Below are 13,626 nucleotides of genomic sequence, written 5' to 3'. Positions count from 1 at the left end.
GGGTGGTAGGTCCACAGGGGCTCATGGTACCATTCTTGCTACTCTGGTGTGTGCGGGAGGGGGGGGCACCCCCTGGTACTCAGGCCCTATAGTCTCCACTGGCCAGGACAGGTCTGTGTGCCAAGTATTGGTGTGGCACTTTTTTTTTTTATTGATTTTATAGAGAGGGAGTGGAGCAAGAAGCATCAACTCATAGTTGCTTCATTTTAGTTGTTCATTGATTGCTTGTTGTATGTGCCCTGACCAGGCAAGCCCAGGGTGTCAAACCAGCAACTTCAACTTTCCAGTTCAATGCTCTATCCACTGTGCCACCACACGCCAGGTGATGGCATGGCACTTCTGAGTTCATGTTGTAAGAGACACTGCAACTTCATCTGGAGTGCTTGCCATTTCCCTACTTCAAAAAACATTTTTAAAAAATTTATTAATTTTTAGAGACGGAGAGAGAGAGAGATTGACTTGTTCTACTTATCCATGCACTGACTGGTTGATTCTCGTATGTGCCCTGACCTGGGATTGAACCTGCATCCATGGCGTAATAGGACAATGTTCTAACCAACTGAGCTACCTGACCAGGGCACTATTTCCCTTCTCTTGTTCTCTCTTTCTCTGTCCATCTGAGCCTTCTGCCCACAGGGGTGCATGAGCTTAGAGTTCCAGTTGGTCTTGGAGACCATGGCCCTGACCAACAGCTCAACCACAGCTGACCCAAAGCAGCTGCTTTCTGATCCTCAGAATCAATGGGAAATAATAAATTGTGGTTTTAAGCCCTGGCCGGTTGGCTCAGCGGTAGAGCGTTGGCCTAGCGTGCGGAGGACCCGGGTTCGATTCCCGGCCAGGGCACACAGGAGAAGCGCCCATTTGCTTCTCCACCCCTCCGCCGCGCTTTCCCTCTCTGTCTCTCTCTTCCCCTCCCGCAGCCAAGGCTCCATTGGAGCAAAGATGGCCCGGGCACTGGGGATGGCTCTGTGGCCTCTGCCCCAGGCGCTAGAGTGGCTCTGGTCGCAACATGGCCACGCCCGGGATGGGCAGAGCATCGCCCCCTGGTGGGCGTGCTGGGTGGATCCCGGTCGGGCGCATGCGGGAGTCTGTCTGACTGTCTCTTCCTGTTTCCAGCTTCAGAAAAATAAAAAAAGGAAAAGAAAAAAAAAATTGTGGTTTTAAGTAGCTAAATCCAGGGCCCATTTTTACACAGCAACAGAATCCTAACATATTTTTGAAATTTTCTATGTAGCGTTTGGGGTTAAGGCACTTGGGTTATCTGAGAGCAGACTTGTCCTGGATCAGCCACTCAGTGCACAAGACGGTTTACCGAGAAGGAAGCCTCAGAAGCAACATACTGAGCACCCAGTTACAGTACTCTGCTTGTAGCCAGCTGAACTTTCTGCACATGAAGTTGACAGTGCGACTCTTAGTTACAGAAAATTTGCAAATATGCCTCAAAAAGTGGAGATATTTTCAAACAATAACAGATCGATATTTTGCATTGTTCTATCACCCAAAACACCTTCCTGTGCACTGTGGGTGGGTGTGAGTGTGTGTTCATCTGTGATGATGACTTTTGTCTTGGCCTGGATTCCCTACCAGGCAGTGTAGACCAGACAGAAGGGCCACATCTTTGCGGAGTTTAACGATCATTAAAGGAAGCATTAGTCATTTTTATGTTATTACAATTCTACAATTGCCAGGGATAGAGGTGCAGAGCTCTCCCCCCACACATACAGACACAGGATCTGGTGTGGAGCATTTAGGGGTTTTGGATCCCACAGGGAGAAGGAGGAGTTCCAGGCTGGGGTTTGGGCGCAGCAGGCTTGGGCCGGGTGAGTCACATTTTGTGAAGCCCCTCCTGTTGCTAGAGAATGTTTCTTTGTTTGATGTGTGGGCAAATGTCTGAAATCTGGGAACAGCTGGAGCACAGAAATGGAGACACTAAGTTCTGGGGATGAGTCTCAAGGCAACCGTGTCATCTGTGCCAGCAGCTTCCAAAGTCATGAGAGGGAAGGACTTCCTCAGTGACAAGTTCCCCTGAAATGGTGCTCACAGCAAAGCTGCCAAGTATTCTGGGCCAGAGAATGTTGATTGGGTCTGGAAGGAAATGTTACAAGATCGGACAGTGGCCACAAAGTCCTTTGCAGGAGGGAAGTTCTAAGGCCTAAATGTTTATCGCAGGAAATGGCAGGGCAGAGGGCTACAAAGTTGAGGAATGAGTGAAAAAAACATGAAGTCAGTATAGCTTAAGCTGATTTAAAATGGAATCTGTATAGCCAAAAAAGACCAAATGAACTGAGCATGAGCAATAGCTTTCTTTTAACTAGCTCAAGGACTTAAAATTCTGAGCTTTCCAGCTGTGTATCAATGCCTGAAGATATACATAAGTCCTTCAGACAGCCCTCTGAAGGACTTAGGGAAGAATGTACACGTGTCCAGACCGCCTGACTTACATCCCATCATCCAGAACACAGACATCTCTGGAAGACTGCCCTTAGACCAACCCCGAGGCTAAGAATACAGAACTAATTCTTCCAAAGAACGTGCTTTTTACTGTGAGCATTCTTCACTTGTCTTTTTTATTTGGGGCACTGTGGGCATTGCCTAGCTAGGTGTCCAGTTGACAAACCCTAAACCCCTTGAATAAATCTTTGCCACTTATTTCCAGCCAAAACTCCTGACTGTGCTGTGCTCTCCTGACAAGACATCAGGAGAGGCCCCAGCTCTAGGGCTTGAACAGGGGTGAGCCGCGGGCGTCCTGTCAATGGTCACTGTGAACTCGATGGGATGTCCACTGTGAGTTCCAGGAGGTTGAGACAATGGCGACAGGTCGGAGGATGGCCGTAGCTGACCAGTGATGGCCTCGGGTGTATCTGGCCAAACATGTGCCTCTTCGGTCCACCAGTCCCCGCACGTGGGCCGCAAGCCTGCACAGGGCGCAGTCCCCGCTCGTTACAGGCGACCTAACAGCACTTCGTGAAAACGCCACTAGGTCCTGGTGGGGTGTACGCAAGACCGTGACACCTTCCCGTTCCCCAAGTTCTCGGGTTAAGCCAGGGGGGACGCCGCGGGCCGGAATGTACCCGCAAGAAAGGGTGCTGAACCCCCCAATCCGACCGGCTTTCGCAGGCCACCTAACACTCCGCGCCACCCACGGGCACGAACCCACGAAGTAGGCCCCTCAAGATGGCGGCCGTGCGCTCCCAGCTGTCCCCGCACGACCGCGCATGCGCCCTCCGCAAGCCTGCCCGGCGCGAGCGGAAGTCCCGTGACCCCGGAAGTGGCCGGCCGGGTGCGTGCGGGCGGGGCGCGAACGTTCGTCATTTCGTGGGAAGGGAGCGGGAGCGCGGCACGGTTGAGCCTCCGGTGAGCGCCAGGGACGGCGGCGACAGCGGCGGGGAGGCGGGGTGGGGCCGAGGGCTGCGCCTTTGTCCGCCCCGCCCGCCGGGGGGTCTGCTCGAGACGGGGCGGCAGTGACAGCAGACGGCGGCCCGAGCGCAGGGCGGGGCTCTGGGCTCAGATGGTTCCACGTGCTGGCGGGGGGCGCGGGCCCCGGGACGGTGTAGGTGTCTTTTGTGGCCGCTGCTCGTGTCCCTTGCAGCCCTTGCTCTCCGGTGCGCGCGGGCGGGGACCAGACCTGACGCCCCTCCCTTGGGGAAGTCGCGCCTGGGCCCTCGCCCCCGGACGTCCCTGAATTCCCCATCCCACCCCACCCTGCGCTCGGCCCAGATTGCGGGGCCCGGCGGAAGTACGGCGGCCGCACTTACGTGTGGGGGTGAGCCTTCTAGAGGAAATCTTGAGGAGGCGGTCGGGAGGCCGGGAAGAGCGGGCGGGCCCATCACGCTTGGGTTGTCCAGCTGCCTTTGTGGGATCTGGTAACGCAGCAGGTCCGGGCTGCCTGACTGGGGGAAAGACGTTGGGTACCTTTCGCTGGCAGCCAGTGGTCTAGGGTAGGTGAGCCCTGACCCGCCTTTGATAGGCGGGACGGATCTGAAGGATTTTCAAGTAACTCCTCAGAGACTGTCGAGGACCGTCGGGAAGGTCTTGTTGACAGCGTAGCTCCAGTCTCTTCTGCACCAGGGTCCACAAAGAGGGTCCTGGGAATGACGAGGCTGCAAAGGTTTCCAATTCTAGGTCACAAATCTCCCAGCAGAAGAGAACTCCTCCGGGCAGATGCTTTGGCTTCACGTGCCCTTTTGGGGTTACCTGTGTCTTGCATAGAGGCCTTGCTTCAGGGCACTCAAAGGGGATTCCTGGTTAGGAACTTCTCCCTGACCCAGGAGGAGGGGTCCCCTGGGGTGAGGGCATGAGCAGTTTAGAAACTGTAGCAGAACTTGAGGTGACTCCATCCTGGGCCAGGACAACTGGAACTGGAGTTATTGCTGTCTTCTCCTCCAGGGAGGGGAGGTGTGTCTGGTCTCCTGACAGGTCCCGTTTAGTAGTGGGTGGAATAATTAGGGTGGGATGCTCTTAAGGGTCCCAGCAGGCCTCCTGAGGTCAGTGTGGCTTCTTTGGACCTCAGGAGCCTTTGTCCAGCCCTTTGACAATTTCTGGCTGCCCCTACCCTCCTACTCCAGACAGTGCCCCTCCCCTTGGGCACAAAGAGGAGGCCTGGCAGACAGAGGCCCCTTCAGCACAGCATACCCAGTGTTGGTTGAGGGTCCTGCCAAGGGGTAGCAGGGTGGGACACAGTGGGTCCCTTTAGGTTACCACAGTGCATCCTGCCCACAGGTGTCTCAGACCCAGCTAGAGGTGAGCATGGCGGAGCAGGAGCCCACACCCGAGCAGCTAGCGCAGATTGCAGCTGAGAATGAGGAGGATGAGCACTTGGTCAACTATAAGCCACCGGCCCAGAAAAGCATCCAGGAGATCCAGGAGCTGGACAAAGATGACGAGAGTCTGCGCAAGTACAAGGAGGCCCTGCTGGGCCGCGTGGCTGTGTCTGCTGGTGAGTGGATTGGTGGGGCACTGAGAGTGATACCTGTCACTCTTCTAAGTTCCCCTGCTGCTCCTTATGGTGGCGGCGTGTTGGTTACTTGAGGTGGGAGGCCCAGGGGTTGGAGCTCTAACCTGCTGTCACTCTACAGACCCCAACGTCCCCAACGTTGTTGTGACTCGCTTGACTCTGGTGTGTAGCACTGCCCCTGGCCCCCTGGAGCTGGACCTGACAGGTGGGTGGTACCTCTGGGTCCCTAGCTGAGGCTGACCCCTTGCTGGCTCCCTTAACACTAGTTTTCTGGAGAGCTGGCACCCTCTTGTGGGGAATACAAAATATGCAGCTAAGTAGTCTTTGAAGGATTTGGAGGGGCCTTGGTCTGGGTGAGGGGAGTTACAGGTGGGAGGTGCTGAGGGGTAGCACTTCTCTTGGCTAAGCTTCCTAACGAGATATGTTCCTGAACACAGGTGACCTGGAGAGCTTCAAGAAGCAGTCCTTTATACTGAAAGAAGGTGTGGAATACCGGATAAAGATCTCTTTCCGAGTGAACCGAGAGATCGTGTCTGGCATGAAGTACATCCAACACACATACCGGAAAGGTGTCAAGAGTAAGTGAGGGTGGGTGGGTATTAGGCCTCCAGAAGGGAGGTGGCCGTCACGTGGCTGGCCTATGGGAAGGGGCAGAATGCAGATGGCCTCTCAGTGTTGGGACTAAGGAGGGAGAGAAAAAAGGCAGTGGGTACCCTCCACCCACTCTGCTTCCTGACCACTGCCTCCCCTGCACTGCAGTAGACAAGACCGACTACATGGTGGGGAGCTATGGGCCCCGGGCTGAGGAGTATGAGTTTCTAACCCCCATGGAAGAGGCACCCAAAGGCATGCTGGCTCGCGGCAGCTACAACATCAAGTCCCGCTTCACAGACGACGACAAAACTGACCACCTGTCCTGGGAGTGGAACCTCACCATCAAAAAGGAGTGGAAGGACTGAGCCTGGCCCAGGAGGTGGGCAGGGCCGATGGATGGAGGGATGTACGCGCCTCACCCCCACCCCACCCGACCTTGACCCCATACCAAAGTGCTGACAGGGCCCCTGCCCATGCTGCCATTATTCCTCGGTTTGCCTCCTGCCCAGCCCACAGGCCCCAGCCTCCTGGATAGTCTAGTGTCGTTGCTGCTTCCACCTGTGGTTTTGGGGGACAAGTTGCAGTTTAAGCCTCTGCCTCCCACTCTGGATCCCTCAAGGGTCTCCCATCTGTCCTCACCTGACCAGACGCCCTGGCTTTCCCAAGGAAATGGGGTACTCAGGTTACTCCTGGGTATTTTCAGTTTTGTTTCCCCTTCCAGGGTGCTGGGTGGGGGTGGGGTACGCGATGCAGGGCCTTGTGGGAGCCAGTCATCCTGCAGCTTTCACTGCTCCCTAGTCAGTTTATCCATTGCCATCTGTAACCATCTAACCATGATGCCTTAACATGTGGAACGTGTGCTGTGGGGGCCGTTACTAACCCCTAACCCCTGTGTTTGCATGAGCATGTGGTCTCCCCCAGTCCCCAATGCCCCATCTGCAGTCCCCATGGCCAGGGAGGTATGGGACATGCTGCTGCTCCCGGCCTGCCAGGGCCTGGCCAGCCCCTGACCCCTCCCTTCTCCCAGCCATGGCTGTGGAGACAGCTTCAGGGGCTTGGGGAAAGCCAAATTGCCAAAACTTAAGTTGCCTCCAGTCCCATTTGAGAGCCTGGGTGTATTTACACCTCTGCCTTCTCTGTCCCAGTTGGCAGTACCCAGATCCAGAACCCATGACCCCCGCAGAAAGCCCTCAGTAGAAAAAGCCAGCGGCTGAGCCTTACTTGTCCTACCTGGGCCCGCCGGTTTTGAGTGCCATGTCTGGCCTGTCAGAATTTATTGTCTCCATATGTGCCGTCCTCTGGGCCCCCTAGCCTGCTGTCTCTGCCCCCAGGCTCTGTGCCACCATCCCCAGCAGGCTCTCTCCAGACCCAGCTAGGACAACCATGGGACCAAGTGTGCACAGTTGGAGCTGTCCCCTGTGCCTCCCCCCTCCTAGGTCAGGCCCAGGCTGGAATGCACAGGAACCTGTCCCTGCTTCTCCTCTGACTGGGAAATAAACTCCCCCGAAGGAGCCAGGGTGTCTGCTGCTTGTCTCTGGGCAAGGAAAGGGTGGGGCACATTTCTGTACTGTCTCCAGGAGCCAGGTGTGGTTGCCACTGCCTTGCCCTTATTGTGGGATTTAAAACCCTTCCTCTGCCCACTTGGTTAGAGGTGCCCTGTGGGTGTTTCAGACATGAGTCCCAAAAGGACCCAGGTTCTCTTGCGGTGAGGGTTGGGGAGTAGACACAGCCAGGCCTTAATCAGGCTGAGGACCAGCTAACTGATGTCTTCAAGCCCCTGACCTGTTCCCATCTGGCCTCACAGAAAATGCCCTAACCCCAAAGAAGGGCAAGGAGGCCTGGCCTGATAGCTCGGTTGGTTAGAGCATCATTCCAAAGCATTTAGGTTGCCGGTTCAATCCATGGTTCATGCACACACTGGAACAGATTGGTGTTCCTGTCTCTCCTTTTCTTACTAAATATATATATATTTTTTTAAAGGGAAGGAACCTGACCAGGCGGTGGTGCAGTGGATAGAGCGTCGGATTGGGACGCAGAGGACCCAGGTTCCAGACCCCAAGGTCACCAGTTTGAGTGTGGGTTCATCTGGTTTGAGCAAAGCTCACTGGCTTGGGCCCAAGGTTACTGGCTTGAGCAAGGGGTTACTTGATCTGCTATAGCCCCTCAGTCAAGGCACATGATGAGAAAGCAATCAATGAACAACTAATGTGCCGCAACAAAAAATTGATGCTTCTTATCTTTCTCCCTTCCTGTCTGTCCCTATCTCTCTCTGTCTCTAAAAAAAGAAAAAGAAAAAAAAGGGGGGAGGCACCTTGCTGGAGACAGAGCTCCATGAGAGGCGGCAATACATGGGAACCAAAGGGGTGATTGGATCTCAGGAATGACCCCAAACTGTGGGCCCCCAGAGTGTGTGGGCAAGCCAAGGGTGAAGGAGAAGACAGTTCCTTGGGCAGGGTCCTGCCAGGGGTCCAGAGGTGGAATGGGGAGGTGGCGTGAGATTGTGGAAATGTTGATATTGTCCCAGGTGGCACAGAAGCAGGAAAGAGGCAAGGAGCAGGTAACTGTCAGCCCCTCTGACTGGCAGGATCTCTGCAGGACCTCGGGTGGCAAGGAGGGTGCTTTCTCCTCTTAGCACACCTGCAAGGGCACCCCACTCCAGCCCGGAGGTGGAAAAAGGCAAGTGGATAATCCAAGCTTGAGTCAATTCCAGAAACTGCTTCTGCTGGAGTGACGGGTTTTGAAATCTGCCCTCTTTCTGTGGTCTGAGCCAGTTAAAATGGTTATGTGTCACATATGCAGGGAGGTGTGGTACTGCTCTAGAGCCCTGCCCTAGCCATACCTACCAGGGACTGCTGCACTTTCCAGTGCTTATCAGCAGAGTGAGCTCTGCCAGCTGGGGTGGGCCAAGAGATGTCCTCTTGCTCTGCAGGTTAGTGCCCATGTTAGGATGGCTCCCCCAGGGCTGGTCACCTCCACTGTCCTTACCAGGACCCCTGTGGAATCCTAGAGGCTGGGGCCCTGTGCTGGATGACAGGACAAAAGGATGCTTCCCATAGGAGCTGGCCCAGACACAATGCCCAGAGCAGCCCCAAGGAGCAGCCGGGGCCCCTAGCTCAGGGGTCGGGAAACTTTGGCTGAGAGAGCCATGAACGCCCCATATTTTAAAATGTAATTCCATGAGAGCCATACAACGACCCGTGTACGTTACACATCCAATAAAAATTTGGTGGTGTCCCAGAGGACAGCTGTGATTGGCTCCAGCCACCCTTCAACCATGAACATGAGCGGTAGGAAATGAATGGATTGTAATACATGAGAATGTTCTATATTTTTAACGGGTTTTTTTGTTTGTTTTTTAAAGATTTGCGAGCCAGATGCAGCCATCAAAAGAGCCACATCTGGCTTGTGAGCCATAGGTTCCCGACCCCTGCCCTAGCTCCTAATTCTACAGGGGCAAAGACCCTACCTGGCCTTTCCCAGAGCTGGCCAACCCCAAGCCCAGTGGGAAAGGCTCAGGTAGGAGAGGTAGTGAGATTGTACGTCTCGGACTTTTCCCACTAAAGTCAGATACAGCCATCTGTGAAACCACGTCGCTGCCTGTGGAGAGGCCAGGTTCTGAGGCAGTGGTTGTACCCGGGTTAGCCTGTGCTTAGCAGTTCAGTTTTTTGGGCAAGGGCCTTGTGAAGCTCCATCTGGCCAGAAGGCCTACTATCTCCATTCTTGGATTTTCCCAGCTTTAATTAGATGTGAACTCAGACCCTGAGTGCCAAGTTGTACAGGCACACTGCCAACAGCCAGGACTTTGTTCCGGCCCCTCTCCTGGTGAAAGGTAACTTGAGGTGGCAACTACAGAACCTGCATGACGTGTCTCAGGTCCCAAGTCTAACCTGATCTTTCTTGTCGCACTCTGAATCCCTCTGTCCAACCTTGTGCTTTTTGGTCTGGCCTCCCTACCCCAGTGAGCCAGTGCCTGTAGTCCCCTCTTCTTTCTCTTCGTTCATACCACCCCCTAACCCTCTATCATCATCCTCATCCACCAAGGTAGACTGTTCTTCCACTAAGGGGTTGCCGTTTACAAGTTGCCAGATCAAGACATTTATTTATTTATTTATTTATTTATTTATTTATTTTACAGAACAGAGAGTGAGTCAGAGAGGGATAGACAGGGACAGTCAGACAGGAACGGAGAGAGATGAGAAGCATCAATCACTAGTTTTTTGTTGCACATTGTGATACCTTAGTTGTTCATTGATTGCTTTCTCATATGTGCCTTGACCGCGGGCCTTCAGAAGACTGAGTAACCCCTTGCTCGAGCCAGTGACCTTGGGTCCAAGCTGGTGAGCTTTTGCTCTAACCAGATGAGCCCACGCTCAAGCTGGCCACCTCGGGGTCTCGAACCTGGGTCCTCGGCATCCCAGCCTGACGCTCTATCCACTGTGCCACTGCCTGGTCAGGCCTGAGGACTATTTTTGAGAGTAGTAGTTATCAAAACTTTAATCACTCAGCAGTTCAACTGATGTTTGATGGGCACCTTCTCCGGGAGTGGGAGACTCCTGGAGAACATCCTGAAGCAGATGTGCTGGTACAGAGGTGCCACAACCACAAGGGTGGGTGGCCCTGACCTCCAACGCCAGTTCTAACTCTGGGCCAAGGCATAAGGGGGAACACCAGCTTTCCCCTGGGGATGAGGCCAGTAGAGGTAATTAGTGAACCTGGCTGTGTTGTGGGGGCTGGATACAGCCCCGCAGCTCCCTCACCTAGCTACTGACCAACCTAGGAGATGGTGGATTTCAAGCCTCCCCCAAATCAGGCCTCACTCTAGTTTGTGAGGACCCCACTTTGCTGCTCCCACATGGTCAGTGTGTGAGATCAATTCAAGATGGGCAGAGATGCTACACCAATTCATCTAAGGCATTGAAATACCGTGACCCATCCAAGCCAGAGCCCTGGTCAGTGCCTGGTTTTCACAGAACGACGACTTGGCCATGGCTACCACGGCTACACAACAGTGGCCCTGTTGTCTCCTGCACCAAGGTGTGTTCCTTGACTCCAGCTTTGGAGGCCCACACTCAATCAGAATGGGGTTTGATCATAGCCAGTAGCATGGATCCTCATCTGGCCTTCTCTACCCTTGGTCCCAATGTTTTCTTCTAGGTAAATACTTTTATGATATCCTCTGAAGCTGCACTACCTCCAAACCATCACAAACTAATCAACATTGATGTCCCCATCAGCTGAAAAACTCAAGTCCCAATATTTAGGCATCTAAACTCTGACTTCATGAGTGCCTCTGAAGTCTAGATAAGGTACAAATGTCCCTTGTCTTAGGTCCCAAATTGTGGTCTGTAAAAGGCTTATGGCAATTACAAAAACATTGAGGTCCCTGGCCAGATAGCTTGGTTGGTTAGAGCATTGTACAAAGCACAGGTTGCCGGTTTGATCCCCAGTCAAGGTACATACAAAAACATCAATATTCCTGTCACTGAAATCAAAAAACAAAACAAAAAACGGTGAAAAATGACGTTGGGAGTTAGAGCAGCAGACATGAGGCAATCTCCACCTGTGTCAGAGGGCAGAGAGGACTGCCCCACTGAGTTGGGGTGGGGGCCAGCACCAGTTGAGGCATATGTTCATAGCCTTTCTATGCAGAAAGCCCCAGCTCCTATAGTCACCCCTATAAAGCAGACAGATATCCCAGCGGATACAGCCACTTCTGACTGACCCTTGCTCTACTGAAAGTGAGGAAGGCACACAGAGAAACTGGTTGTGACCTTCAGAAATTCATATACTAGTTGAGGAAGTACCATATAAGAAAGATGAGAAGGCCCTGGCCGGTTGGCTCAGTGGTATAGCGTCGGCCTGGCGTGCGGAAGTCCCAGGTTTGATTCCCGGCCAGGGCACACAGGAGAAGTGCCCATCTGCTTCTCCACCCCTCCCCCTCTCCTTCCTCTCCATCTCTCCCCCTCCCGCAGCGGAGGCTCCACTGGAGCAAAGATGGCCCGGGCGCTAGAGTGGCTCTGGTGGCGACAGAGCGATGCCCCGGAGGGGCAGAGCATTGCCCCCTTGCGGGCGTACCGGGTGGATCCCAGTCGGGCGCATGCGGGAGTCTGTCTGGCTGTCTCTCCCCGTTTCCCGCTTCAGAAAAATACAGAAAAAAAGAAAGATGAGAAAACATGCCTTCAAGAGCAATGTAGGCCCTTGTGGGAAACAGGCTGCAAGAGACAGTTTAGATTTTGGGGGGACAGAGGTGTGGGAGACTGGCAGTAAGCTGACAAGGTCCTTGCTGCCCATCCCCTCACCTCACTTGGCATAAGTTGCTAAAGGCTAAGCTTCTTCCCCACAACCTGATAGTTTAAGTTGGTAAGGGCAATTTACATGTCTCCCCACACCTCCATGCTATAATGCTGATGGTTTTTACTGGCCCCATACCCCATGTTCCTAGAAGAGACTGAAGGCAGTTCTCTTTTTACCCTTTGTTTTGTGAAGTAAAGATGTTATGCATGGTGGGCGATATTCTGCACTTGGGAGAATCCTTGGTTTGCCTCAGAAATTTGACTGTATCTGAGCTGTTTTGCAAATGGCTTTGCTCTGCACTATAAATAAAGCTTTAGGGGGTGCAGGCTTGCTCTTGCAAGCCATCAGCTTGGCCGTGAGGCCTCCTGATACCATCCTTTTTCTGTGTTTATTTTCTAATCCTCTGTCATTTCCGCTCGAGACCTGTAACAGACCCTGGCCAGATAACGGCTCAGAGCTCTGTCGAGATATGTCAATGTTGCAGGTTCGATCCCTGGTCAGGGCACATACAGGAAACAACCAATGATGACATGAATGAGTAGAACAAGTAGATGTTTCTCTCAAAATCAGTAATGATAAAAGAGCAACATATTAATAATAGCACTCCCAAAAGTACAAAACCATCACTCTTGTTTTCCCATTTCTGAAATCAGGAAGTTAACGTGTATATTTAATGTGATGGTATTTATATTCCTGCCAAATTATTAAGTTGATGAGTCTTAAAACCAGTGGTGGCAGCGATTCACAAATGAGAAAATGACTACAAATAAAGGGGAAAGCTTCCCGGACGAGTGGGGTGGGGTGGGGAGCAGTGAGGGAGCTGATCCCTCTAGGGCCCACAGTCCAGGAAAAATAAAATGCAGGCTACGTTATTTTAAATTTTCTAGAGCCACGTTAAAATTTTTAAAAAGGAACAAGTGTTATCAACTTGAATATTTTATTGAACCCAAAATATTACGTGTCAATAGAAAGATTAAAGGGAGATCGTGCACTCTTTTTCCGGTACTCAGTCTCGAGTCCGGTGTGCTATACTCAGGGCCAAACACAGTTCAAGAAGTCAGCAGTCTCCGTGGCAGTGCAGGCCACCCGTTGAACAGCGCGGGTCTGGAGGGAGCTGTAAGGGGCCGGGTTTTTTGCGGCTGCTACGCAGCAGCCAAGCACCAGACAGCTTCGGGAAGCCTGACAAACGATGGTAAGGGGCAGTGTAGACCCTGGGGTCTTTCGCTAGGGTGGGCGCTGAGTTTTCCCGGCCCGCGGCCGACTCCTGCTTTTGAATAACGTCTGCGAGGAGTCTAGGGGCCGTTTCCTCGTCCTGGATCTTTAGAAGAACGCGCTCAAACTTCCTTCCTCGGCCATGCTCTGAGCTGAGGCCTAGGGCTCTAATTCCAGCAGTACATCACGTGTCACCGGCCATCACTAGGAGTACCCCAACCCGCGGAAGTCCGCCTACAGGCAGCAGCCCCCAAACCTAGACTTCCCCAACGACAGCGGCCGCACGGGCCTCATGCGCACCGGAAGTTGCGTAAACTCAGTTTCCGGCCCGCTGAGTCGTGGGGTGGTACCAGTTACGGATGCGCGGTCCAGTAAGAAGGCAACACGAGGGGTTTAGAAGGCACAGGCGCAGCTCCACCCTGCGGCGGAGGACTCCGCCCCACTGCCACGTTCGACGAAGGGTCGCGCAGGGAACGCGCAACTCTAGGCCAATCAGGAGCCTCAGGGCCCAGACCTCCTAAGGTGGCCGCCAGGCAAAGTGTTGGTGAAAGCCACTCGTCACAAGTCAAGGG

At 53.4% G+C, this 13,626-nt stretch overlaps 1 protein-coding gene and 1 long non-coding RNA gene across 6 annotated transcripts; one reads left to right on the top strand and one right to left on the bottom strand.

Moving 5' to 3' along the window:
- Window positions 1-2,546: 2,546 nt before the first annotated feature.
- On the bottom strand, window positions 2,547-3,907 carry LOC136307675 (uncharacterized). Its single transcript, XR_010725985.1, has 2 exons — window positions 3,756-3,907; window positions 2,547-2,915 (listed from the first exon to the last, which is right to left on the bottom strand). It is a non-coding gene; the product is annotated as an uncharacterized lncRNA (long non-coding RNA).
- ARHGDIA (Rho GDP dissociation inhibitor alpha) lies at window positions 3,230-12,231 on the top strand. Of its 5 annotated transcripts, none has more exons than XM_066234279.1 (5): window positions 3,230-3,354; window positions 4,720-4,936; window positions 5,076-5,159; window positions 5,392-5,532; window positions 5,714-12,231. In XM_066234279.1, the coding sequence occupies exons 2-5, from the start codon at window positions 4,747-4,749 to the stop codon at window positions 5,911-5,913; spliced, it is 615 nt and encodes a 204-aa protein (XP_066090376.1). In that variant the 5' UTR covers window positions 3,230-3,354; window positions 4,720-4,746; the 3' UTR covers window positions 5,914-12,231. The 5 variants fall into 5 exon arrangements, with proteins under 5 accessions (XP_066090376.1, XP_066090378.1, XP_066090381.1 ...); XM_066234281.1 differs by lacking the exon at window positions 3,230-3,354 and adding an exon at window positions 3,396-3,550; XM_066234284.1 differs by lacking the exon at window positions 3,230-3,354 and adding an exon at window positions 3,573-3,763.
- The last annotated feature ends 1,395 nt before the right edge of the window (window positions 12,232-13,626 follow it).

This window comes from Saccopteryx bilineata, chromosome 6, assembly GCF_036850765.1.
Source record: "Saccopteryx bilineata isolate mSacBil1 chromosome 6, mSacBil1_pri_phased_curated, whole genome shotgun sequence".
NCBI classification, from domain to species: Eukaryota; Metazoa; Chordata; class Mammalia; order Chiroptera; family Emballonuridae; genus Saccopteryx; species Saccopteryx bilineata.
The sequence above is the reverse complement of the archived record's forward strand: the minus strand, read 5'-3'. Positions and strand labels throughout refer to the sequence as shown.

What these genes read in the sequence shown, in the direction of transcription:
- ARHGDIA (XM_066234281.1), top strand. Translation starts at nt 3,509, where the DNA reads ATGGTTCCACGTGCTGGCGGGGGGCGCGGGCCCCGGGACGGT. An exon ending in GGCGCGGGCCCCGGGACGGT is followed by an intron (nt 3,551 to 4,719) that starts GTAGGTGTCTTT and finishes TCCTGCCCACAG; the next exon opens with GTGTCTCAGACCCAGCTAGA. An exon ending in ATACCGGAAAGGTGTCAAGA is followed by an intron (nt 5,533 to 5,713) that starts GTAAGTGAGGGT and finishes CCTGCACTGCAG; the next exon opens with TAGACAAGACCGACTACATG.